At 35.9% G+C, this 26,581-nt stretch overlaps 2 protein-coding genes across 3 annotated transcripts in view; one reads left to right on the top strand and one right to left on the bottom strand.

Annotated features, from left to right (window-relative positions):
- Positions 1-1,909: 1,909 nt before the first annotated feature.
- c10h7orf25 (chromosome 10 C7orf25 homolog) lies at positions 1,910-6,290 on the bottom strand. 2 transcript variants are annotated; one of them, XM_073849514.1, is made up of 2 exons: positions 6,237-6,290; positions 1,910-3,639 (listed from the first exon to the last, which is right to left on the bottom strand). In XM_073849514.1, the coding sequence occupies exon 2, from the start codon at positions 3,619-3,621 to the stop codon at positions 2,308-2,310; it is 1,314 nt and encodes a 437-aa protein (XP_073705615.1). In that variant the 5' UTR covers positions 3,622-3,639; positions 6,237-6,290; the 3' UTR covers positions 1,910-2,307. The 2 variants fall into 2 exon arrangements, with proteins under 2 accessions (XP_073705615.1, XP_073705616.1); XM_073849515.1 differs by having other exon boundaries at positions 6,136-6,266.
- A 1,900-nt stretch (positions 6,291-8,190) lies between these two features.
- fbxl7 (F-box and leucine-rich repeat protein 7) overlaps positions 8,191-26,581 on the top strand; it is a 49,935-nt gene continuing 31,544 nt past the window's right edge. Inside the window, exons 1-2 of the mRNA XM_073849658.1 lie at positions 8,191-8,585; positions 14,829-14,918. Of these exons, the coding sequence (XP_073705759.1) occupies positions 8,549-8,585; positions 14,829-14,918 (127 nt within the window). The 5' untranslated portion in view covers positions 8,191-8,548. The remainder of the gene's footprint in view (positions 8,586-14,828; positions 14,919-26,581) is intronic.

The raw sequence follows: 26,581 nt of genomic DNA on the forward strand, positions 1-26,581 counted from the left end.
ACTTGAATTAGGATTATAGAAATTGATTTAAAAAGCACAGCCACTACAAAAGCAGATTTTAGCGCATCTTTTTTCTTTGAGATCATTCTGAGGTTAAATACTGACTTAATTAAATCATAATTAAATTAAATTATTAGTTAAATCATAAGATATACAACTGAAGTTTAACATTTACATACACCTTGCAGAATCTGCAAAATGTTAATTATTTTACAAAAATAAGGGATCATACTAAATGCATGCATTTTACTGACCCAAATAAGATATTTCACATGAAAAAATGTTTACATATAGTCCACAAGAGAAAATAATAGTGGAATTTATAATAATGACCCTGTTCAAAAAAGATTGTTCATGAAGGTTGTTCATGAGTCCCTTGTTTGTCCTGAACAGTTAAACTGCCCACTGTTCTTCAGAAAAACCCTGAAGGTCCCACAAATTCTTTGGTTTTTCAGCATTTTTGTGCATTTGAACCATTTCACTGACTGTATGATTATGAGATCCATCTTTTCACAGTGAGGAACACCGATGGACTCATATGCAACTATTACAAAATGTAAATAAGTTAAATTTACCCTGATCTTCAAATTTAAAAATTTTCACCCCCAGACTCTTAATGCATCGTTTTTCCTTGTGAAGCATCAGTGAGCTTTTACACCTTCTGTAATACTGCCCTACAAAGCAAAAAGGCAGTAACGACGCCGAGTGCAGAACTGAGAACAATTACTTTAAAGTTATCCTGTCATCCAGCCTGTTATCCAATGTTAAAACCGTCCCATGAGGATGCCGCGAAATCACACACATTTGAGATAAGATATTTTGTCACATAACAAAGGATGCCTTGAATGTCATGAAAATGATAACTCATTTTTGACCAAAAATGCAGTTACTGCCTTTTTTCTTTGTAGGGCAGAATAGTTGCATATGAGTCTCAGTTGTCCTGAAAAGGTGGATCTCAAAATCATACTGTCATTGCTGGAAAGAGTTTAAATGCTGAAAAACCAAAGAATTAGTGGGACCTGAAGGATTTTTCTGAAGAACAGCGGGCAGTTCAGGTCAAACAAGGCACTCATGAACAACTATGACTTAAAAAAAAAAAAAAAAAAAAAAAAAAAAAAAACAGCTGTGGATCATTCAGGTAACAACACAGTACCAAAAATCAAGTGTATGTAAACTTTTGAACAGGGTCATTTTTATAAATTTAACTATTATTTTCTCTTGTGGAATATATGTAAATGTATTTTACGTGACATATCTTATTCAGGTCAGTACGAAATAAAAAAATAACATGCATTTTGTATGATCCATCTTATTTTGGTAAAATAACAGACTTTTTGCAGATTCTGCAAGGTGTATGTAAACTTTTGACTTCAACTGTAATTTAATAGCTACAATACTGTTTTTGAAATAAAATCTTTGAATAGCTATGATAGGAAACACTTACTCCCTACAATAGTAACACTGAAAATAAACATCTTTCACCACCAGAATGTGTCTTAATCTTTATAAATGCATTTTAAGCAAAGTGTTCTGTCACTTTATTTGATCAAAAACACAACAAGAACAGTAATATTGTGAAATATTGTATTTCAAAATAACAGTTTTGCATTGAAATATATTTCAAAATGTAATTCCTATAATTACAAAGCTGAATTTTCAGCAGCAGCTCTCAAGTTTTAAAGTTAAATGATCCTTCAGAAATCATTCTGATTGGTGCTCAAGAAATATTATCATCATTACTGTTGATAAATGCTTCTTAATATTTTTGTGGAAACCCTGAGACATTTCTTTCAAGATTCTTAAATGAATGAAGAAACAGCATTTATTTGAAGAGCCATACTACAAATTCACAGATTTACCACAACGTAAGTTATCCTCAATGAATCACAAGGAGATATTCTTCATGAGGTAAAGCCATTTGAGGAGTGTTTATTTGGTACTCATATGAAAACGGATGTGACAAGATTAACTGAGAAAAATCAGGTTTGTGAAAAGAAACTAAACTGAAAAGAAAAATAACCCTGAGGCATGTAGTCGACAGCTTTGAATAGAAAGTATATGCCTCTGTTTAAACACTGTTTTGACACTATATTTTTATTATAATCATACATTTGGTTAATTTGACATCTCTGCTATCTTTGCATTGAAACGCTGCGTTCGAGGCACTGAGCTCACTGAGTTTACATAAGGATTGCTGAGGGTATTCGCAACCAGCCGTGCAATTTTTTTTGCAACTATACAGTAGTGCCTCTCACAAGTGTCTAGTTTTATCTTCATACAATATATCTCTGTCAATATCTTTTTCGGTCATATTGGAGCTGCTCTCCATTCTTTCCCCTCAGTGAGTGCGCGAGGTTGGTGGATGAACACGCTGTATCGCACACCCTGGTTAGCAGCAGCGCGAACGAATCCGCTATTCGCAGTCATAGTGATGGCCCGCAGGGTGTCCCCTGTCCCAAAGATCATCAATGATCTACGGTTTACCTTTGAGCTCATAACCAAGCGGTTGGTGCGCTCAGACGGCTGATCTGGAACTACTTTGAGCCTGGCTAGCAGCGCCTCGGCTCTGGATTTTTCTCCAGGGCCTCCTAACGTATCCAAGATCACACGGAAATCCTCAACCGCAGACTGACAAGCAAACAGCTCTTTTCCCTTCATAAACTCCTCCAGCCTGGGCAGGACCTTCTCTTGCCGTTCCTGAGCGGCCTGCTCCGTCAACACCACTTCTTTAAAAGTGAAATGACAGTTGCCGTGGCTGAGGGATGATACATAGGTGATCAAAGTGGTGATGTCAAGGTTCACCCTATTGCACACGTCCACTTTCACCTCAGTTGGGAAGGCAAGGCTGGCCACAATGGTGTCTCGATCAACACGGGTGTGCGTAAGGTCTGTATCATCACTGTCGTCATCACCATCCTCCTCCTCTTCTTCTTCTTCCTCAACCACAGCTTCATTCTCTCCATCTTGGTCCTCTTCCACACAAGCCTCTTTGTCTTCACTGTCTTCGTCCTCTTCCTCCTCTCCGATTATTGTGTTAACAGCAACAATGTCACCTCTCACAGAGATGCCCATCTCTTTGAGCTTGTCTGCCATAGGGCTGGAGACTCCATTGTAAAATGCAAATATAATATGAGGGTTGCTGTATTGCACAGGCTGCTGCCGACTGGCCTCAAGGAAATCTTCTGCTTGTCGTATCACACTTTTATCCCCGTACTGGCCACGGCCTTGCCAGATGTTGTGGAGTGCCTCCGCCTTGCGCCCGATGGCTTTCACCCAAGTATGTCCGCCGTTTGCCACCACGTCGACCACCAAAGTTTGCTTCTGGCCGTCAGGTCCCTCGTAGGTGAACACGTGCAGGACGCTCACTACATTCTCTAAATTCTCGGCTGATTCGACGATGGCCCTTAGATGAGTGAGATTGGTGCTTTGTAGGTGTGACTCCTTGATCACAACCTTGCCGGCTTCAACCTTCTGCAGGAACTTGAGCTCAGCTCGCAACTTACTGCAGAGTTTAGCACGTCCTTCAACCTCACGGCCTTGTCGACTGCAAATCTTGTCCACTCGCTCAAGGAGCTCCTTGGCTACTCTGATTCGATCCTGCAGCGTGTTGTAAGTAGCCATTACTGTTGAACATTATTCCTACAGAATGAGAAAGAAACAGAGCTGTGAGACAAAAAAAATCTGTTTTACATGAAAAACATTAATTGAAGGAATAGTTCATATAAAAAAAGAAAATTTGCTGAAAATGTACTCACCCTCTGGCCATCTAAGATATACAGTCATGTGAAAATGTTAGGACACCCTACTGAATTCTATGATTTTCTGTTTTAGGACCTAATAAAAAAAGTATTTGGCAGGTTTTAAAATTTGAAAAAAAAATAAATAAATAAATAAATAAAATCTCAGATGAACAACATCACATAACATATCACACCGTGTCATTATTTATTTAACAAAAATAAAGCTAAGATGAAAAAGTCATGTATAAGAATGTTAGGACACACTATGTTTCAGCTGCCTGATCCACTTTTAGCAGCAATAACTTGAAGTAATCATTTTCTATATGTTCTAATGTTATTGAGGTTTGGGGCATTTGTTTATGCACATTCTCACCACAGCATTTGAGTCAGGATGAGGTCTGGACTTTGGCTGGTAACTTTGTTATGTGGTAGATTGGCTGGTGTACTTGTGATCGTCCTGTCATATGACCCAATGTTGGCAAAGCTTTATGGACCTCCTCACATTTGGCTGTAGAATACTTTGGTATGCAGAGGAGTTCATGGTCGCCTTATTAACTGTGAGGTGCCCAGGTCCTGGCTAAAAAACAAGCCCAAAATCATTAGCCCTCCACCAGCATGTGTAACTTTTGGTATGAGGTGTTTTTGCTGTTATGTTCTTTAGGTTTTCACCAGATATGGCTTTGTGTATTATGACCAAACATCTCCACCTCAGTCTCGTCTGTTCAAAGCACATTGTTCTACAAGTCTTATGGTTTGTTCAAATGCAACTTTGCAAACTTAAAAATATGCTCTCTTCAATCAAGATGGAGGCGCGTGCACATGCAGCGGCTTCTCTCTCTCCTGAAAAAGCAGTGTTGTTTTTCGTCTTGTAAGTCGCAGTGTTTTTGTACGTCTTCGTCGCGTTTATGTATAATTGTATTTATTTGTATTTTTAAATTTCTACCCTTTGTATTTAATGTTACGTGTATGCACCTAGGGTCTGAGAGTAACACAATTTCAAATCTCTGTATGTCCTGTACATGTGGCAGAACTGACAATAAAGTTGACTTTGATGCTGTCATGTTTTTTTTTTTTTTTAGATAGAAGAGGCCTTCTTCTGCCAAGCCTTCCAAACATGCCATATTTATCCCATATCTTTCTAATTGTACTGTCATGAACTTTATCATTTCTCTGAGCGTTACACAGTCCGATCTTGGGGAGAATTTGTTGGGACATCCACTCATTGGAGGATTAGTGTCTGTTTTGAATGTCTTCCACTTGTGAATAAACTTCCTCACTGTGGAATGATGGACTTCAAATTGTTTGGAAATGGCTGTATTACTCTTCCCAGATTGATGACAGCAACAATTGCTTCTCTAAGACCATCACTGATATCTTACCTCCTTGGCATTGTGTTAACACACGAGAAGGCTCCAGACCAGCCAAACTGCCAAAACCTTTCCTTTATGGAGGTGCTCACACTTGCCGATGATCAGTTAATAAAAGGCATTTGATTAGCAGTAACTGACCGTTACTTAGTTTTAACTTCTATGTTAGCAGTAAGGGTGTCCTAACATTGTCACATATGGCTTTTCCATTTTTCCATGTCTTTATTTTTGTTAAATAAATGATAAAACAGTGCAATGTGCCATGTGTTGTTGTTCATCTGAGGTTTTATTTGCCAAGGACAAGATAATGTTTTATTATGTCCCAGAAAACCATGGGATTCAATAGGATGTCCTAACTTTTTCACATGACTGTAGATGTTAAAAACACTTAAAAAAAAACAGTTAAAACACTTTAATGATGGATTTGTTTCTTAGAAACATTCAGTTGTTTTTTTTTTTACTTCAAACAAGACATTAATTGATGGACTGAAGTCAAGAAGTAGTTTATTGTTATGTTTTTATCAGCTCTTTTGACTCTCACTCTGAAAAATTTTTTCCAACTCTGTTTAAATGAAAAAAAACTAATTCATCTAAATCTTGGCTGGCCTGAGGTTAAGTACATACAGTTTTAATTCTGGGTGAACTATTTCTTTAAATTACCAGAGGCGTTTGTTATCCAGAATTTTCTGTGTCTTGTATGATTCAAACAGTAAACAGAACGGAAATGCACAAGATCTCCCGAGATTTCGCTTTTTAAAATGGCAGCAAAAGCAAGATAGGAATATTTTAAGTAACGATAGTTGAATAGACAAAAATCATAGTATTCATAGAGAAAAGAAGGTCTATAAACATAAGCGGGACATTTTTAGCGGGACACTATTGAATAACACATATATAAACAACGACTTCAACATATTCTTACAAGAATATCAATCGGTGCCCAAATTATCACGTTGTTTTTACACACCGGCTGATAACTACGTGGGCTTTGTCAGCTTGCTTGGTTAAAGCCACGGTTTTCTACTTACCAGTGACATTTCTTCCTGTTTGCTTTAAACAACTGAAGAATAACAGCTGACTGTCTATGCGAAGAAAAAGCGAAGTTATCCGGAAACTATGAAATACTTACAGCATACAGGTTCAAGTTCTGCCTCTTCTGTTTTGGGCTCATGGGCTGACGCTTTACATCCACGAAGTAGAAGAAAGTACCTCTGTCAAAATGGGTTTGCGTCGCCACCTAGCTTGGAGGATATGAACTGCAGCAATTGCTAGTGAGTTACAGCAGTATACAAATTATTGCTCATTTCAACACTTCACAAAGGGACTAACGTAATATGTGACCCTGGACCACAAAACCAGTCTTAAGTAGCACGGGTATATTTGTAGCCAGCCAACAAAACATTGTATGGCTGAACATTTTTGCTGAAAAAACAAACAAACAAACAGCTAAAACCAGCCTAGGCTTGTGGTTTTGGCCACTTTCTCAGCCTGCCCAGGCTTTTCAGGCTGGTCTTAGCTGGTCAGGCTGGGAGACCACCAGCTACAACTAGCCTGGCCAGGCTGGGAGACCAGCTAATACCAGCTACTTCCAGCTTAAACCAGCTATGACCAGCCAACCAGCCTAGGCTGGTTTTAGCAGTTTTTTTTTTCAGCAGGGATGCAAAACATCATTAGGATATTAAGTAAAGATCATATTCCATGAAGATAGTTTGTAAAAATTCCTACTGTAAATTTATAGTTTGACAACTTTAAAAGCGATTTTCTCAATATTTAGATTTTTGCACCCTCAGATTCCAGATTTTCAAATAGTTGTATCTCAGCAAAATATTGTCCTATCCTAACAAATCATTTCATATTCATTTTTTTTTTTTTTAAACTGGTTGTGGTCCAGGGTCACATATAGATATTTTAGGTAGGCCTATTTTATATTTTGAAGATACATCTTGAATTCTATACAAAATTCCACCTTATGAGTCTATTTTACAGTCATTTCTGATTTTCTTTACCTTTTCCATATAGACATTTCACATGGTATAAAAATAACCGCTATGGAAAACCGTTTTAACAATTATTCTTTGAAAATAACTTGCATATGTTCTGTTACTATTATTATTTATTATGATTACGATGATTATTTTACAATCACTTCTGGTATTCTTTACATGGACTATTCCTCCATGCATTGCATTCATTAGACATTTCACATGGTATAAAAATAACCACTATGGCAAACATTTTAACATTTATTCTTCTAAAATAACTACCATCTATTGTGTGACTATTATTAAGATTATGATGATTATAATTATGATTGTTATGATGAAGATGATAATGATTTACTAGTTAGCAGTTCAGTTAGTAGGCTACATTTTTTAGTGTCTTATATCATGACAAGAACAAGTCAAATCAGAATCAGCATTAATTAAATTCAATTAAAATCTTACTACTGAGATTAAATATGACACTAGTGCCTAACATGTCTTAGTTTTAATAAATAATTAAAATGACAGATATGCATCTAAGAAATAATTACTAATTACTAAGTAGTTACTGGTGAAACTAAAATAGCTCTGAGCATTATTAGCCAGACATGAATAGACAATGACGATGAATGGCAAAAATGTGCAATTTGTACTAACATTGGAATATTTAGTTCCAAATAAGTATACCGACTATTGGAATATAAATTGTCCCTACTGGAGTAAGATTTTTTTTTTCTTCCTAAAATATTTCTTATGTAATCACTTATATAACCACGTCTTTATAAAACACGTCAAATTAACATTGTGTACAGAATTTATTGTGTATTTAAATGTAAATAGATTTGCCATGCCCAGCATACTATAGACGAGTGAATACCTATAGAAAAATTTAATAAAAAAGAACCAATTAAAAATACTACTAGTTATATGAAAATAGTTTTTATATAACAATGCTTGTTAAAACAGCTTGCCATAATATTAGACATCGTGGCTTTAAAAGTATTGGCCTTACTGTACAGGAAAGAGGGAGGATATTAGGTCAAAGTGACTCGCTCTCTCAGCAGACGCTGAATTGTACTCATGGTAACAGATTCTGCAAGAGCGTATGCGTGCTCCTGACGCAACAAGTATCTGGTTTCCAGTCTCTCCTTTGGATGACTACGCGCTGTCTGGAGACGAAGAGCTTTTTAACATGAAGAAAATACATAGCCAACATTGTATCTGAAGTAATACAGTTTTAAGTAATACGTTTGTGGAACTGCGTTAAGTTTTAACCGATTACATAATAGTTGCCCAGACTTTTGCCGTTATTTCTACTTTTCCAGTTGCATTACAGGATCGAACTGTATCTGAAAGCAGTCTCTGGCGGATTTTCATCACGTCTTTTCTTGAATCGTATGTGTTTGACGCATATGGATACTTTTCCGGAGCGCAGACGGTAGATTATGCATTCCACAGGATGGGTGCGAACAATGGGAAACAGAGCGGGAGTGAAGGTGAGTGCCAGAATCAAACTCTCACAGCCAGCCACAATGCTGCTTTTCCACTGTTAAATCTCGGTGTACAGCAGCCATAGTTGTGTCAACGTCACTATTCGCCCTTATTCTTTGTAGGCAACACTAACCTTGCAAGCTATCTATATTCTAGAGCATACTTGTCATTTTCTCTTATAGCATGAGGTTTGGATGCATTTTAAGGGGCCCTTTAAACATGTGCAGTTAAAAGACTTTCTGATGTTTCTGGCATTGAGCCATTATAAATATACATATCACATGAATACATACAATAGAAATATACAGTATAATATGTCAGAATCATTATAATTCTCAAATGTTTGTTTAAACTGCAATTTGCTAGATTGAATAAAGAAAAACCTTGGTGATTAAAGAGTTAATTTTCTGTACAGGGATATAGAATTCATACATTAGGATGTCATCACTGCTTAGAGCATGTCTAAAACAAATGTAAATGTTATATTATTCATTGTTTTTAGTGTTTGAGAATTATTTCCCACTCATTTGAAGTATAAATGCCACCTCATTTGAAGTATAAATGAAATGAAAGGACTGAAATCCCTCTTTGTTTACGTTTCATCACAGACAAAATGATTTTGTTAGTGCTTTGGAAAAAAAAACCCATAGTTCTTAAAGCAGCTTTATAAAACTTAAGAGGTTTGGGTTTGGAGCTAATAAGAAACGAGTGCATGCCAGCATCACAATGCACAATGCAAGCTGACTGGTTTTACTAAAGTAGCCATCAACGGAGGGTGTGTGTACTTTAATACGCTGTGAATCATAGCCTAACACATGCTATAATCTAGCATTTCTTCTGAACATATGGGTATATGACACTGATCAGAGATTGTCTATTACAATATAGATGTTGAAGGTTGCTACTGATCATGTCCTAATAGCCATGAGCATTCATGCCAGGGATTTTGCTCTCACAGAGTGAGTTCTTGGCTGCGTGAGAGACTTGTGGTCTTTTAAAGCACACCAGATTTCTCTGGAAGGCCAAGGTTTGGCCCTCCAGACTGGCATTCAGAGAAAAACCCAAGAACTCCCCACATGCAGCTTTCCAATTCACATATTTTACATATCACAATCTTTTGCAGAGTTTGCTGTTATCTTTTGCTGTTAAGGTCCATACAAAGTTTATGTTGTCTCCTAGATCACTTATTACTGATTAGATTAGTTATTTTTACTTTGAACGTCCCTTAATTTAATTAAACATAGTACGATGATGACTATGTTGCAAATGCACTACATTAAAAAAATGCAATTTGTAAGATGACAAATGTACTTTTTCATGTTAAGTAGTGTTTAAAGGGGTCATGACATGAGAAATCAAATTAGCATTGATCTTTTGGTATATTAGAGGTCTTTGTACCATTAAAACATCCTTTCATAGCTTAAAACGTCATTATAAACAAAGCATTTATTTAAGCAAGCTCCAAAAATGCTTGTTTGGATCTGAGATGCAAGATGACATCACCCAGGCACAAACATCGACAAATAGTGATCTTCTCACCATACTGCCCTCCAAAGGCAAAGCGCAGTAACTACACATTTGGTTGAAATTGAGTTAAAGGAACACTCCACTTTTTTTGGAAATAGGCTCATTCTCCAACTCCCCCCGAGTTAATAAGTTGAGTTTTACCGTTTTGAAATCCATTCAGCTGTTCTCCTGTTCTGGCGATATCACTTTTAGCATAGCTTAGCATAGATCATTGAATCCTATTAGACCAATAGCATCGCGTTCAAAAATGACCAACGAGTTTCGATATTTGTCCTATTTAAAACTTGACTCTTCTGTAGTTATATCGTGTACTAAGACCGGTGGAAATGCAAAGCTTCAATTTTCTAGGCTGATAAGATTAGGAACTACACTCCCATTCCGACGTAATAGTCAAGGAAGTTTGCTGCCGTAATATGGCCGAAGCAGGAGCAGTAATACCACACAGCACATGTGCAAATGCTAAACTAGCTGGGAACTCATTTCTGATAATACTCCGCCTGCTTCGGCCATATTACGGCAGAAAACTTCCTTGACTATTACGCCAGAATGGAAGTGTAGTTCCTAATCTTATCAGCCTAGAAACTCGCAGCTTTGCATTTCCACCGGTCTTAGTACACGATATAACTACAGAAGAGTCAAGTTTTAAATACAACAAATATGGAAACTCGCGATGCTATTGGTCTAATAGGATTCAATGATCTATGCTAAGCTATGCTAAAAGTGATATCGCCAGAACAGGAGAACGGCTGAATGGATTTCAAAACGGTAAAACTCAACTTATTAACTCGGGGGGGAGTTGGAAAAAGTGGAGTGTTCCTTTAAGGCTTAAAATTGACTTTGTGACAACTGTTTTGCCTTGTGGCAGTCTCCTGGTTCAATTTTGTCCCGTTTCAGAGAAACGAGAGTGTCAACATGTTTGACTAGCTGGCGTAAAAACTTTAAAGGCATTTTTCTCAGTTTCAGTGTTGGCGTAGTTACTGCACTTTGCCTTTGGAGGGCAGCATAGGCCCCGCCCACTGGCGTTCAGTTGTTTAACGGCTGATTATTTGAATACACTGAATGCGAGTTTTGCGTTGCGTCAAAAGCAAATAGAAATTACAAAAACTGCCGCTATCTTGTCTCTTGTCTGTTATCAGTCCACACGCTTGAGTCTACCGTCAATAGGACAAATGGACTGAAAGAATGTTCGCTTTGACGTGTTTGGTTTAAACAGCTCGTTCACATCTTTGTACAGATATCAAAAGAATCCCTGAGTTAGGAACAAGTGGATATTTTTTATGGCATTCCGAATCGTGTCAGAGGATTGTTTGAGTATTTTGTTTTGTAAACGAGCCACAGTGTCATGAAAAGTTCACAAAGAAACATTTGTTGAAAGATGAAGTGTTACTACAGTAGATCTGACTGCAGCTGCATCACAAACTGTAAGTAAATGGTTTCATAATGTTTTGTCTGAAAATGACCATTTTTTTCAACATGTTGTCAAATCACTCATATGCAATAGCGTTGATACTGTTTTCTATGCAATGATGTTAGCCAATCATAACAGCGGCTGATTACTGAGAAGCTTTAAAGGACCCGGCCCTTAAAAACAGGTCGTTTCAGACAGAGGGTCAGAATGAGAGTTGAAAATAATAATTTTTCCACATATTTATTTTGTTTTTTGTGCAAAAAAACTTTTAACATTATGAGTAAACCTCAAGGAACACATTCAAATAATAAAAAAAATCCATGTCATGACTCTTTTAAGTGGCTTTAATGCAATAAATACTTACTATTGTTTCTTCTAGTTTACTTCTGAGATGTTTTTAAACAGTACCAGTCTTTCTTTTCAGCATTTGTTTTACAAACAATACAGTATGAGTATTTAATGCATCGTGGATGCATCATGGATGCATTAAAGCAAATGTTTGTTCATGTTTAATTTGACGACTGTGTGAACCTCTAACATAGGGAGTTACAGTCAAAGACCATATTTTCTCCCTCCAAATAAAATCAGGATGTCCTGGATCTATTCCAGTGGAACCTTTTTTTGTAACCTAAATAAGTTATCCAAAGTAAACCCGGTCAAATGTATAGTGAATTATAACAAAATAAACATACACTACTAGTCAAAAGTTTGTGAACAGTAAGATTTTTTATGATTTTTTTTTGTTGTTTGTTTTTTTAAAGAAGTCTCTTCTGCTCCCCAAGCCAAAATACAGCAATAACAGTAATATTTTGAAATATTTTTACTTTTTGTTTTCTATTTGAATATATTTATTAAAATGTAATTTATTCCTGTGATTTTAAAGGTGAATTTTTAGCATCATTACTTTATTCGCATGATCCTTCAGAAATCATTCTAATATTCTGATTTGCTGCTCAAAAAACATTTATTGTTATGTTGAAAACAGCTGAGTAGAATTTTTTCAGGTTTCTTTGATGAATAGAATATTTAGAAGAACAGCATTTATCTGAAATAGAAATATTTTGTAACATTATAAATGTCTTTATTAACACTTTTGATCAATTTAAAACATCCTTGCTAAATAAAAGTTACAAAAATAAAATAAAATGATACTGACTTCAAGCTTTTGAATGGTATAGTGTATAATGTTACAAAAGCCTTTTATTTTAGATAAATGCTGATCTTTGGATATTTCAAAAAATCCTGAAAAAATGCAAAAAAAATATTAATAATATTAATAAAAAATGTTGCTTGAACAGCAAATCAGCATATTAAAATAATTTCTGAAGGATCATATGACACTGATGCTGAAAATGTAGCTTTGATCACAGGAATAAATTACATTTTAAAGTATAATCAAATAGAAAGCAGGTTTTTTAAATAGTAAAATATTTCACAATATTACTGCTTTTGCTGTATTTTGTATCAAATAAATGCCTAATTGCTGAGCAGAAGAGACGTTTAAACTTTTAAAAACTTTTAAACCTATTATTGCCTCTTTGTTTTATGCAATTAATGTCTTAAGGATGCTAAAGAAGCCTTTATTTTTTTAAGTGTTCAGTCACATGGATATATGAGCTTAGTGCTTATTTGGTTGGTTTAAGGCTTTTATGTAATTGTGACACTGCAATCTTTGGAACTGGTTTAGGGTGTCTTACATTTGTAACACACTGTTTGTATTAAGAATGCCTTGCTCCTCATTAAGTAGGCCTATATTCAGTGTTTGCTCTGTAATGATAAAAAGTGAGGATCTATGGCAATAGCTTTGTTTGTTCAGTCAATTAATCTCATCAGCAATGAAGCACATTCTTAAGAGACAATGAACAATAAACAATGAATGTGATGTAACCAGACGTTGCATTCAAAGTTGGTGTCTAAGCAGATTCCACTTTGGTTCACTGATTTCACTCATCATTAAAAAACTGGCCTGAAATGTCTTTAGTGATATCACTAGGAGACTATTTAGTGAAAAACAGGTTTGTTTACAGAGCAAAACACATTTTTTTCTCAGCATGTGGAAGCTCCATCAGTCAGGCCATTTATGGTAAAATAAAAGCTTATGTGAACTCGGCTTGTGTTTTCTCTCTCATTGAGCCTGTAAACATGCCTCATATGTGACCTGATGCTCTCAAGTGCCATTGAAACAAACAGGAGTGTTTAGGAAACTTTCACACCAGGGCATGTTATTTTAGGTTACCAAAAGACAGAAATACATTTGTTCTGCTGGTTATTGAGCGTGTCGATTCAAAATAAATCAGAAACAAAGAGGAATCAGCACCACTAATCAAATTGCAAATACGAAGAAACATGAGGCTTAGGTTTACGGTTGTGTCTTTCCTAATTTGGAATCAACTTTTCAGATATTATAAAATCTGCTTCTCATCTAGCATTCCAAAGAACTTTATCATCACCAAAATAAATTGTTTTGGCTGCTAGTGTTCTAGTAACTTTGATCATCTTTATGTAATATTGAATTTTTTTATGTGATGAACTCATTTGAATGGCGCCTCATCTTGCACGGTTATTTCAAATTGAGCTGGGCCTGTTGTTTGGGCACAGTTTTCCTTTAATGTGATTTGTAAAAAGTTTCAGCTTTCGTTTTTTTGTCCATGCCATTGGGGAGTATCTGTGGGAGGCATCTGGTTTGTTATTCTAAGTTTGTGATGGACAGAAAAAGAATGCCTGGCATTTATTGCAAGATTTGGTGAACCCTGTTGCATAATTTTTTTATTATATTTATTTTACTTGTGCACGCTTGACAGATGAAATAAAGTGTTGATACTGTTTTTTGTTTATTATGAGCATTATACAGTCTGTTTCAAAAGTATTCATACCTTCATTTTTTTCATGTTTTGTTAAGTTGCTGCGTTATGTTAAGCTGTTTTTTTATTACTTTTCTTCTACATCAATCTACACTCCATGCACCATAATGAAAAAGCAAAAAAAGGATTGTCACAACTTCATAAATTTATTAAAAATTAAAAATGGAAATAAGTACATTGCACCTTTACCTTTACAGCCTCAAGCCTTTTTGGATGTGGGAAAAAAAGTAATTTAAAGCAGTTTAACATAAAGCGGCAGCAACATAACAAAATGTGCAAAAATGAGGGGGTATGAATACTTTCGCAAGGCACTGTAAATGTACATATGTGTAAGTTTGCTAAACATAAGCAGTTCTGATGTTTGCATACAGCATCGTTGTCGATATGTTGATTCTGTAGTAGTGTTGCTTTGGGTGTCCTGATGTGTCCTGGGGTGTTTTTTGTGATTTTAGGGAAAGGCAGTTCCAGTATTTCCTCCGACCTGAGTTCAAGTACAGATCAGACATCAACCAAAGCTCCAAAGAATGCAGCTACCAGTGAAGGTAGGCATATGGTCTTCATTAACCATCACTAGCTAGCCTTTCGGTTTTTTTTCTTCTTGTTTTGCTACTTTTGACTTGCTGATTATTTTGGTGGAACTTTTTTTGTGAGGCTTTAAAAACTTAAAAATAAACTGGCCATCACAAACACTGTGGAGAACGTGTCTTTTATTTTCATCCCTTTTCTCTTTTTCCTAATCTAGTCTTCAAATCTGATCCAAATCCATAGTGGTGTTTAGAGTTTGCCTTGGGGGGGGGAAGAAGCTGACTGGGTGTGTTTGGGAGAATTGTGTGAATGTGGATGAAAATAAAATGACAAATGCTGGGGAACTTATGAGGCTGGCTTTTGAGGCCTTTTTCTTGTGAGGCTTTCTTTGTTTATTTATTCTGGGTGGGATTTATTAGAACACAGTCATTGGTATGATTTCGCTCTAATAAATCATACCCAGAATAAACAAACACTTAAAGACCCCATAAAGTCCAAATTTTTGTTTTGCGGCTTTCAGTCTGTTAGCTTTGAGGTCATATGTACATTGCTGCTAAAAAGTTTATGGTCATTAACTTAAAAAAAATAAAAAATTTAAATATGCTGTTCTACTGAACTTTCTCTTCATCAAAGAATCTTGAAAAAAAAAAAAGTGCTATACACTGATAATAAAAAATGTTCAGCTCCAAATCAGCATATTAGAATAATTTCTGAAGGATCATATGTGACCCTGGACCACAAAACCAGTCTTAAGTCGCTGGGGTATATTTGTAGCAATAGCCAAAAATACATTGCATGGGTCAAAAATGTTGATTTTTCTTTTATGCCAAAATCATTAGGAAATTAAGTAAAGATCATGTTTCATGAATATTTTTTGTAAAATTCCTACTAAAAATATATAAAAATGTAATTTTTGATTTGTAAAATGCATTGTTAAGAACCTAATTTGGACAATTTTAAAGGTGATTTTCTCAGTATTTAGATTTTTTTGCACCCTCAGATTCCTGATTTTCAAATAGATGTATCTCGGCCAAATATTGTCCTATCCTAACAAACCATGCATCAATAGACGGCTTATTTATTGAGCTTTCATATGATGTATATATCTCATTTTTGTAAAATTTAACCTTATGACTGGTTTTGTGGTCCTGGGTCACATATGACACTGAACTATGTAATGGCTGTTGAAAATTCAGCTCTTCCATCACAGGAATATAAATTACATTTAAAAAAAATATTAAACTAGAAAACAGATCATCTGAATTGTTATAGATTTTCACATTATCACATTTATTTATTTTTGCAGCATTAATTAGCAAAAGAGATTTCTTTCAAAAGTCATTAAAAAATCTTACAACTCTAAACCCCCAAGCTACTTTGAGCTACTGTGATTTTAAAGGCATCATAAACTGAGAAATCAAAATTCCCTTAATCTTTTGACATATAAGAGGTTGTACTATAAAAAACATCCTGTAAGTTTCAGTACTCAAAACTTTCTCAGTAATCTAAAAACAGCTTATGTTAAAGCCAATCTATCAAAACGACAGGTTGTGGAATGACACTGAGTGATTCGTACATGTAGTGTAAATAAATAATAGGTCTACGCAGAAACCAAATGATAAAGATGGCCCAGAAGACAACAAAATGCTGTGCTGTGCCATGTTGTGGAAAAACATTCTTTGTTTTTGTCTTTGCATTGCCTTCCTTCTGATCCCAACATTAAGAAAGAGTGGATAAACTTTATTTGAAATGTTTTAAAGTTCCAGACAGTGTCAGCAAGAACTTGGTCCTTTGTTCACTTCATTTAACCATGGATCAGTTTACAAACAAGGCACAATTCTACACAATTGGAATTTTTAAAAAGTGGGATATAACAATATTATCAATATTGTGATATCGCGATAGCAAAACTGTCTCGATATTATCGTGGTCACATGATGATATAAAACAATAGGTCTTCCGGGCAAAAAGTGTAGTTTAAAGAATATATTTAAACTTCTTATTCTAACATAAAAGGTCTTCAAAGTTGTGTTTTGGGCCATTATGCTTTGACACAGTATCTGTCAAACGACTAAAACCGAAAGCGTAATATGGCTTAATCCATTCATCAAGTCTGTTTTTGTCGTGCATTTCAAAGTGAAGCGCGCACTTCGTTCAGGCAATCTGCTCGTGATCTGGTGTTTTCTGCACCTCAAAACGGCTCCATTCACAGTGATTGATGGCAGTGAACTTGTTTGTTGCATGTTTTGTGAGTTTTAGTGTGCATTTGGGAATGCAGTGGCCACCTGTTAAGTTTTATTTTTGCGGCAGACGATTACATTATTTTTGTAAGCCTGTTTTCACAGAAGCTGGAGTTTTCTTTCAAAATAAAGCTCTACTGTGTCGTTCCCGTCAAAATAAAAGCTTAAAAGTGCAAGGTCATGGTCAAAGTCAAACTTTATTAAAATCAGAAACAGACAGACTCATACAATACATACAAACATAAATATCACATGCCCTAACAAATTTCCTCAAGAACCATTTAAAAGCCTAATTGCACAAGGGTCAAATGAATATTTATTTGTGCAGTGTGAATTGTTGACAGTTAGCAGTTTGCGGTTTGAATGGGTAATGTTACTGCAGTTCAAATTAAAAACATCTCCTTCAAGTGTAGAAATTAGGAAAGAAGTATTGTAATTTCCCTACTTTAGTGTTAAGCTCAAATAATATACCTATGAAATATTTATTTTTATTTAATTTGCAGTGCAATTGTTTTACAGTATATGGCCATTAATGGCATTGTTGTTATTATTATTATTGTATTCTAATTTTTTTGGCTTCCTAAAACACCAGTGTGAATGTAATTTAAACTGAGACAGTATATCACAAAAAGAGGGCTGAGTACTCTTTAAAGCTAAAGACTTTTTTCTGTCTTGTTTTCTTAGTTAAGAACATGAGTTGGAGCTCTTAATTTTGAACTCTCAAAGAGTATTAGACAAAATAATTTAATAATAATAATTAATAATAATGTTCAATAGAATAATTTAAAAAATGTTCAATTTCTCATTTGTCTATTTTTAAATATTGTAATAAATATTGTATCGTGGACTTCATATCACCATATTATCGCATTGTGACATTTTGATATCATTACATCTCTAGTACTGACTATTTATGCGTCCATCTATGAAGAATGTAGGCTGTCAAACATACACAACTGTTAGCCAATCATATCAGTGGACATGCGTTTACTTCAGAGTCTGCAATCTGCCACATTTAACCTCTGGTTTCAAAGACAAGGCTTAAGCCTAGTCCTAGACTAAGATGTAAGTCTGAGCTGTTTCAACTGAAAGAAACTTGCACTGATTGATCTTAAACATAGTGTCTTTGTTTTGTCTCAAGATGCACACCAGTCATGTTTTTTTTCTAAGGCACGTTTATAAAAAATTGCTTAAATGTCCTAATTGAACTATGACCTAATCCCGGTTTAGTCTAAATCCTGTCTGTGAAACCAGGCCTAAAAAATCTTCTAAATTATGATTTTTTTCTCTATTACATTATAAGTGGACCTCAGAGAACAGTATGATAAAAAACGCATAGTCTCAGCCTCAGACGTCACGCTAGGGCTGGGCGATATGGCAAAAATGTAATCTCGATAACTTTTTCCCCATATTGAACGATAACGATATATATTTCGATATAAGCTGTTGATGTTGCCAGCTTTAAAATAGTATCCCAACAATGACTAAAGCCACAAAAATTAAAGGGTTCATTGAATTACATTTTAAAGTATAGTTTATTAACAAAAACAGATTACAGATTTGGCCTTAAAACTTAAAACACCTTACTAAAATAAATTAAAAAAATAAAAGTTGTGACAGAGTATGGTAAATGAGAGTAAATGTACAAAATGTAAACATAAAATGATTGTAAAAACATAATTTGTAACAATTATTTATTTATTTATTTATTATTATTAACACAATTGTTTATTTTCTCTATTATAGGTTGAGCTATTTAAATTAGAGGCAACCACTGCATTTTGAAACAATCTACAGTATAAATAACAATTACGACACAGTTCTTTCTTAATCGTATTAAGTGCAGATAATTCAGCCATAATCAAAGTAGGCTACTCTCTAAATATTCAAAGTGCAAATAGAGACCGAATATTTCAAGCATGATACAGAGCTATAGATATACACAACCTATCATAGTCTACATACTAATAACAGCCTAGATATGTCATGTAGCCTAATTTGCACGCATTGGGGAGTCACTCTCTAAACAAGGGGGATTAAAATTGCTTTTGAATGCGCGTGCCTTTTTTGCTTTCGGTTTCAGTTTTAACAATCGCGCCAAACTCTCAGTTGAGCTGAGAGTCACTTTTTAGATAGCCAAACCACTTAATGGAATTCGTGCTACCTTTTTGTCGACAATTTCAACATCTTTGGATAATAACTCGAGGTTAGTTTCACTTTCGTCGCTGCTTCCACTCTTTTTTTTTTTTGTCGTCCTGGTGTTAAGTTTGCTTCGCAAAGTGCTGTAGGAAATGAACTTTGTACTTTGACATGCACACGCACGCTGCACGCTGATTGGCTGTTGTCGCATATTTCTGCTGTGTGATTGGCACTTAGATTAATCCATATCGAGCAAAAAATGTCTAGAGCTTATTATCGTTATTAACATAAATTTTATCGCGATTCGATATAATATCGTTTATCGGCCCAGCCCTACGTCACGCCCACAGAACGTTGGCTAAACGTCTGATGCATATGGCACACTTAACAGGAAACACTTCAGGAATGTCGAAGTCGTCATCTGATTCATTGAATTTGATCGTATTTCCGGGAGACGCAAGTGTCGCGCTTAATGTCGCGCTTCGTGTCGCAGACTGATTTACTCTGCTTTTTGCTAAAATGTGCTCCTGCAGACGCCACTGTTGTTATACACACTTGTGACGTTCGCAAACAAATTACTGACTTAATGCTTGTTCTCCCTCTTCTTATTTAACTTCCAATGCTGGTTATTTCAATGACTGACTTGTTGCATGCCAGTTTGTTGTTGTAGGGGCATTTCCACGCCCCAAAACGTGACGCTGAACGAAACGAACTGTGATTTGTTGTTTGACATGTCGGTCAAACAACCAGGAATTCCAGATCTTCAGCCACCAATCTGAAGGTCTGGCGACGCGAGACTAAAAAAGGCACCACTCCTTTAAAATTTGCAGTCCCTCACATATAGGAAGATGGACCAGAATTGAGATGAATCATCCTTCACTACAGTTTATCGTCCAATCAGGTGGTTTCTTGAATAAGAATACCTCCTGCGAACAACTTGCAAGCAGCAAATCAACTTCATAAACAATAGCCAGAAATAGACATTTCCTGCTATAAACTTCCTGCTGTAATAGGGAAAGCAATATATCAGCATTGGAAAAAATAAAACGTGCTCAACAAGCAATGTCATTGGGTTTGTAAATCTATAATGAAGGTTAATAAAATAACGTGAGAAAGGACAGCCAGCAATCTGCATTTCTCAGTGTCTGTGGTTGTAAAATGTGCTGTACATGGAATTAGGTGGGAAGACGAAGTAAACATGAAGGGGGTGGATATAGCGTGTGCAGTGTGGAAGGTTGTTCTCCAGTGAGGGCATCCTCAGAGCCAATGTGTGGTGTGTGTGTGCGGTTGCGGCCTGCAGTATATCCAGCCCTCAGTGAGAGCAGATCTCCTCTCTCCTCAGCCTGTCCACAGTAATGTCAGAGTGGTTCTTCCAATGACTGCCTCTGCGGCTTTGATTTACACCAGCTCCGCCTTAAACACTGCACATGGGAAGACGCTGTAGCCACCGCTCTGTATAGACCAAGCCATTGTCTCTCTCTTGCTTACAGTTTGGTCTTGTGACCAGCAGAGGTGATAATTACTCACCCTCATGTCATTCCGAACTTGAAGACCTTCATTTTTCTAAGGAAGACAAATTAAGATTTTTTGATGAAATCCAAGAGCTTTCTGACCCTGCATAGACAGCAATGCAACTGGCAAGTTCAAGGCCCAATAAGGTAGGAAGGACATCGTTAAAATAGTCCATGTGACATCAGTGGTTCAAAAATATCTTCTTTTGTGTCCTGCATGTGATACAGGTTTGGAATGACATGAGGGTGAGAAAATGATGACTGATATTTTTATTTTTGGGTAGACTTTTATGTTTGTAAGCTTAGCTATTGTTACTTACCCCATTGGCTGAGTCAGAACTTGACATACTGAACTGCTCAAACAAACAGAGCAGCTTGAACTTGGAAAGGAGAAATATTTTAACATCAGAAAAATTACACACTCTACCTTTAAATGGAATATTACGCGTGACATATTTACAGCTCATAGGAATATTTTGGGTAAAATGACAGAACCAAATTAGCAAACTCTAAGTTTGAAACTAAACCCACATGAATTGTGTGTGGTCATTTTAGTCTCCACATGTTTGCATTTTACAAGGGTAGTTTATGAAATGTATTGTGGACAAACTTGGGAGTCCTTTTTTTAGATTAGCACTGAGTGCTAGCGAGGCATTTTTGTGTCTTGAGTTGTTTCGTTTTAATGTGTATGTGTGGCTCCTCATTGTTCGCCGCTCCTGGGATGGAAAAGCGCAGCCACTCATTTGCTCCATAGTGAGTCATCCAGGCTTACGGTGTATCAAACCGAACACTGAACTTGCCACTGTTTTGGGGCTGTTTGACTGAGGAGAAGTGGGCAGAGCAGCTTCAGAGCTGTCAGATAGTATTGTTCTGAGAGAGGGCCCTTTCCTACCAGCACTTCCTCACTGATAACCCCACAGGAGCTTGAGCCCTGTTGCTTGTGCTGTGGTGTGTTTTTACTGTGGAGTAAAAGCATAAATCAGCTCGAAATTGTCAGTGCTTTGTAGTTTCGTTTAAGAAAAACCCTGCAGTCTTCTGAAGCTATTTATGTGGGATATTTGGCATCAGCACTCCTCACAGTGGTCTTGAGCTGTTGTTGATGCCCCCTGCTTTGATCCCCTGAACATTCCAAGTGTGATTAAATGTGTTACTGCGAGTGGTTCAATTTTACACTTTGAAAGATCAGTTACCTTAACTGGAATGTGGAACTTGACCTAAACCGATCTGACCCTGAGGAACTTTTGAACTCCATCATGGGTTGCATAATGCTATTAGGCTTTATTATTCGTTTGCATAATAATATTCAGTGACACCAACAACAATTACAAGAATATGCCTATTACGGAGTGTCTATTTACACTAATTGCAAATAGCTTGCCTTGTTGGCAGAGGCTATTTACACTAACTAGATTTCGAATCCGCCTTTTGACGAACTCGTTCTTTTCCCTTTTCAAATCACATATCACATCTGAAAGGCATTTATTTTCAATAACAATGAAGGAAGTAATCTAAAGTGGGAAATGATGTGCTTCACAGGTGTTTATCGGCTAGGCTTAGGTGTAAGTGTAGGGAGGGCTTTATTGTCCCAAAGCGCATCCATTTAATAATTTTAATAAATATTGTAATTTACACCCAATATGTTATTATTCCGTACTGTCTGCCACCATTTGCACTAAGTGGTATAAATAGCATGCAACTACTATTACTACAAAGAAAATACTCCTATTGTGTACATAGAATATCGCTATTTGCACTTACACTCCTACACTCTTAAAAATAAAGATGCTTCAGGAAGCCATAGAAGAACCTTTTTTGTCTAAATGGTTCCATAAAGAACCTTTAAAGTCCGAAGAACCTTTCTGTTTTACAAAAGGTTCTTTGTGGCGAAAGAAGGTTCATCAGATTATAAAAAGGTAAGAAAGAAATGGTTCTTTGTAGAACCAAATGAAGCACCTTTATTTTTAAGAGTGTATTATGCTTCTTTACTTTTTGAATTTTAGCCAGTGTGTGTTGTGTAAGTTTGGGCATAAAAACATCTACCCAGCGCAGGGTTGTATTTAACCCAGTATTTTTACTGAACAGCTGGTGTTTACAAGTTTACCTCTGATACTGTACCATGATTCTGACACAATACTTTATTTGTAAGTAATAAATCAAGCTGTACATGCAAAGTTGCCAAAAATGCACCAAAATGTAGTTATTTGTGGAATGATAAAATCTTTAGTTGAAGGTGTGCTCTCTTTTTTTTAAGTTTATAGCCAGGCCAGGCGAGAGCATGGACAAAAGCTGGATTGATTTTATCAGATGTAATTAGCCTAGCAGGCTTTGCTAGTCCTGCTGGAAGTAATCATTAGCCCCTTGCTAGCTACATCTTTAAGAAACATATGTTCTCTGTTTTAATCCCTGAGCTGTAAACTACAACTCTTAAAGATGACCCAAGGAGCTTTTCACAAGGCTGCACAGTTCTTAGTACGTTTGTATGATACTCATGATTTTGGCTAGGACCATGCTGATTTATCAGAAGAAGTTTGTTTTAAATTATATGTCAAGGTTATTCCAAAGCAGGGCATGCTCAGCTGTTTTTAATTAAAAGAGCTGATGGGAACATAGTTCTCATCTGAATTTTTCACCGTAGAGTTCCCTTATTCTTTTTACAGTTTGTTAACTTATTAGCAATGACAGATGTTATACATCACATCAAATATCTTTCATTCTTCAGATCAAACCTTGAAATTGGTGTTTGAAACAGTCATCCAGGTCTATGATTTCCATCCCTTCGATACTTTTCTCCCTAGGTATTACACTTAGCCTCTTACTAAGCTCGAAATAGTTTTGAATTCCTGTATGAAAGACTGTGAAAGTAAAAACGTACGTCAGGCCAGTGGAATTCACTCTCCTTGACTATAGTTTTGAAGGGAGTGCAGACTGACTCCCCAAAAGAGGACTACTCTTTATTAGATTAGAAAATTGTTCTATATAGTGTTGGAAAAAGGACAATGGTAGACATTTTATTAGCTTCATATTCATATATCACTCAGTCTTTGTAAACAAATAAAGGTACACATTGTGCTGTGGTTGAATAATGCCCTATCGAGTGCGTATCAGGTCCATCACATGAGGCTTTAAGGCAAAGACTCTTACATTTGGAAAGTTCAGGGATCTTTGTAGCATCAAGGGCCACAAACCAATTTATTGTTGTTATTTCACTTGTATGATTGTTATTTTACTTTACTGACACGGAAGAGAAGAAATTGTTGAATAACGCTGTTATTTTTTGTTTTTTTTTATGCACAAAAAGTATTCTTGTAGCTTCATAAAATAGAGGTTGAACAATTGATGTCACATGGACTATTTTTGAGATGTCCTTACTACCTTTCTGGGCCTTGAACGTGTCAGTTGCGCTCTTAAAAATAAAGGTTCTTTACTGGCATCAATGGTTCTATAAAGAACCTTGAACATCCATGGAACCTTTCAAATTCAGAAATGGTTCTTTATGGTTGAAAAAGGTGCTTTAGATTTTTAAAATGTTCTTCAAAATGGTTCTAGAAACTGTTCACTAGGCACATTTCTATTACAGATTTGCGCAAAACTTTGGCGATATTTTATAAATGTCGTTTAAAAAGTATTGCGAAATGACGGCATTTCCATTAACCGTTGTTATGCGACTAAAGCGTAATTTTTTTCCTCTCGCAATAAGTCATGGCAACGGATTTTTGTGGGATTTTGGCTATTTTTAATCGAATGTGACCTGTAAATGCGAAAAAGCCGGTTCCATTGCTGTTTTGCGAAATATTCCTTTTTCGAATTGCCTGAAAAAATACCTCATGTGACCGTAAAAACTTTTTTGCAATATATGGGAGTTTTTGCGCAATTGATGCGTTTCCATTAGATGAATTTTCAATTTGCGCAATTTAAGGGGTAATGTAAATGCAGCTACTGAAAGGTTCTTTGGGGAACCAAAAATGTTTTTTCTGTGCCATCACTGGAAAAACACCCTTTTTGGAACCTTTATTTTTAATGGAATTTAGTTTATGGAAGGAGTTAGATTCTAGTTTGGATTTAAAAATTTAAAAAAAGGTCATTTTTTTTGTTAGATTTATATATATATATTCCTTTAGAAATATTAAAGTGAACTAATATCTAATGAGTCTGTTTGCAAATCCAATGTTAATACAGAATAAATTAACATTTCTAGAACATTATTAAAGAAAAATGCTTTACAGTTTTTTTTTAAATAAGCTGCAAGTTTCAGAACAATTTGAATGAGGCATAAAACAGATAAAACGTGACGTGTTTTCTTTCTGCATTTTAAGAGTGTATGCAGGGTCAGAAAGCTCTCGGATTTCAAAAATATCTTAATTTGTGTTCCAAAGATAAATAAAGGTTTTACGGGTTTGGAACGTCATGAGGGTGAATAATTAATAACAGAATTTTCACTTCAACTGCTACTTTAATAACAGGTGTAAACAGGGCCTAAGTGGGTGTATATAGACTACCTGTTATTTGAAAGGGAAGGTCACTGTAACAGAAGACATGGTGTTCAGCTCTCGCGTGTGGTACAACTATTAAGGCTCTTTTGCATCCTAAAGTGCCTTTCTAAAGTGATCTGATATAGAGAGGTTTATGTTGCTGGACAAAGTGTGGTTCCTCTAAGTCTTCTTTTCATGCAGAAATCTGATCTCAGCGTCTGAAGCGTGCTGGAGAGAGAGGAGTCAGGGTTGAGTTGAAGTTCACGGTGAGAGATACGTTTCCATGTTGAAGAGGTGTCTCGGGGTCACACACACACCCTCATACTCGCATATATATATATCTATCCATCTCTTTAATGTGGTTGCTTATGTTGCTGCTGGCTATACTCACTGTACACACTGACTGATATCTTTTGATTTCATGAAAGACTGTTGATGCACACAATGCTATTATAAATATGCGGAGTTTGTTTTTCCATGTTTACATTAGATGTTTCTGTAAGACTTGCCTGATTTAGCTGGATCAACTGTGCATTTAAATTCGAAAAAGGTGGATTTGTGGTTTAGTTTCCATACCTGGAGTTTATGGAAGGAGTTAGATTCTAGTTAGGATTTTAAAACCTGAAAAAAGACATTAAAAGGTCATTCTTTAGAAATATTGAAGTGCAAATCCAATGTTATTATAGAATAAATTAGCATTCCTAGAACATTATTAAAGAAAAAGCTGCAAGTTGCAGAGCAATTTGAATGAGGCATAAAACAGATATAACATGACATGTTTTCTTTCTGCATTCCTTGCAGGGCAGTTTTATTGCTCTGTAGATGGGCTTTATGTCAAAAACTGCACCCTGCTGAGAATGAATTTTGTAAAGAGCTGCTTTGTAGAACCCAAGAGTGACTTTGCTGGTACTCTTAACAATACACAGACAGATATGGTTTTTATATATAGGTCCCACAAATTAATTTTTAAGCAATTTTGTGTATTTGAACCCTTTCCAGCAATGACTGTATGATTTTGAGATCAATATTTTCACACTGAGGACAACTGAGAGACTCATATGCAACTATTACATAAGGTTCAAACACTCACTGATGCTTCAAAAGGAAAAACTATGCATTAAAGCAGGAATTTGAAATTGAAGATCAGGGTAAATTTGACTTATTTTGTCTTCTGGGGAACATCTTAGTATCTTCTATAGCTTCTGAAGAGCAGTACTAAATGGAAAAAATATGATATTTAGGCAAAATAAGAAAAATGTTCAATCTGTTCAAAAGTTTTCACCCCCAGCTCTTAATGCATCGTGTTTTCTTCTGGAGAATT

The sequence above is a fragment of the Garra rufa genome, chromosome 10 (genome assembly GCF_049309525.1).
Source record: "Garra rufa chromosome 10, GarRuf1.0, whole genome shotgun sequence".
Taxonomy (NCBI): domain Eukaryota; kingdom Metazoa; phylum Chordata; class Actinopteri; order Cypriniformes; family Cyprinidae; genus Garra; species Garra rufa.

Excerpts from the sequence above, each read along its gene's own strand:
- c10h7orf25 (XM_073849514.1), bottom strand. The coding sequence starts at position 3,621 with ATGGCTACTTACAACACGCTGCAGGATCGAATCAGAGTAGCCAAGGAG.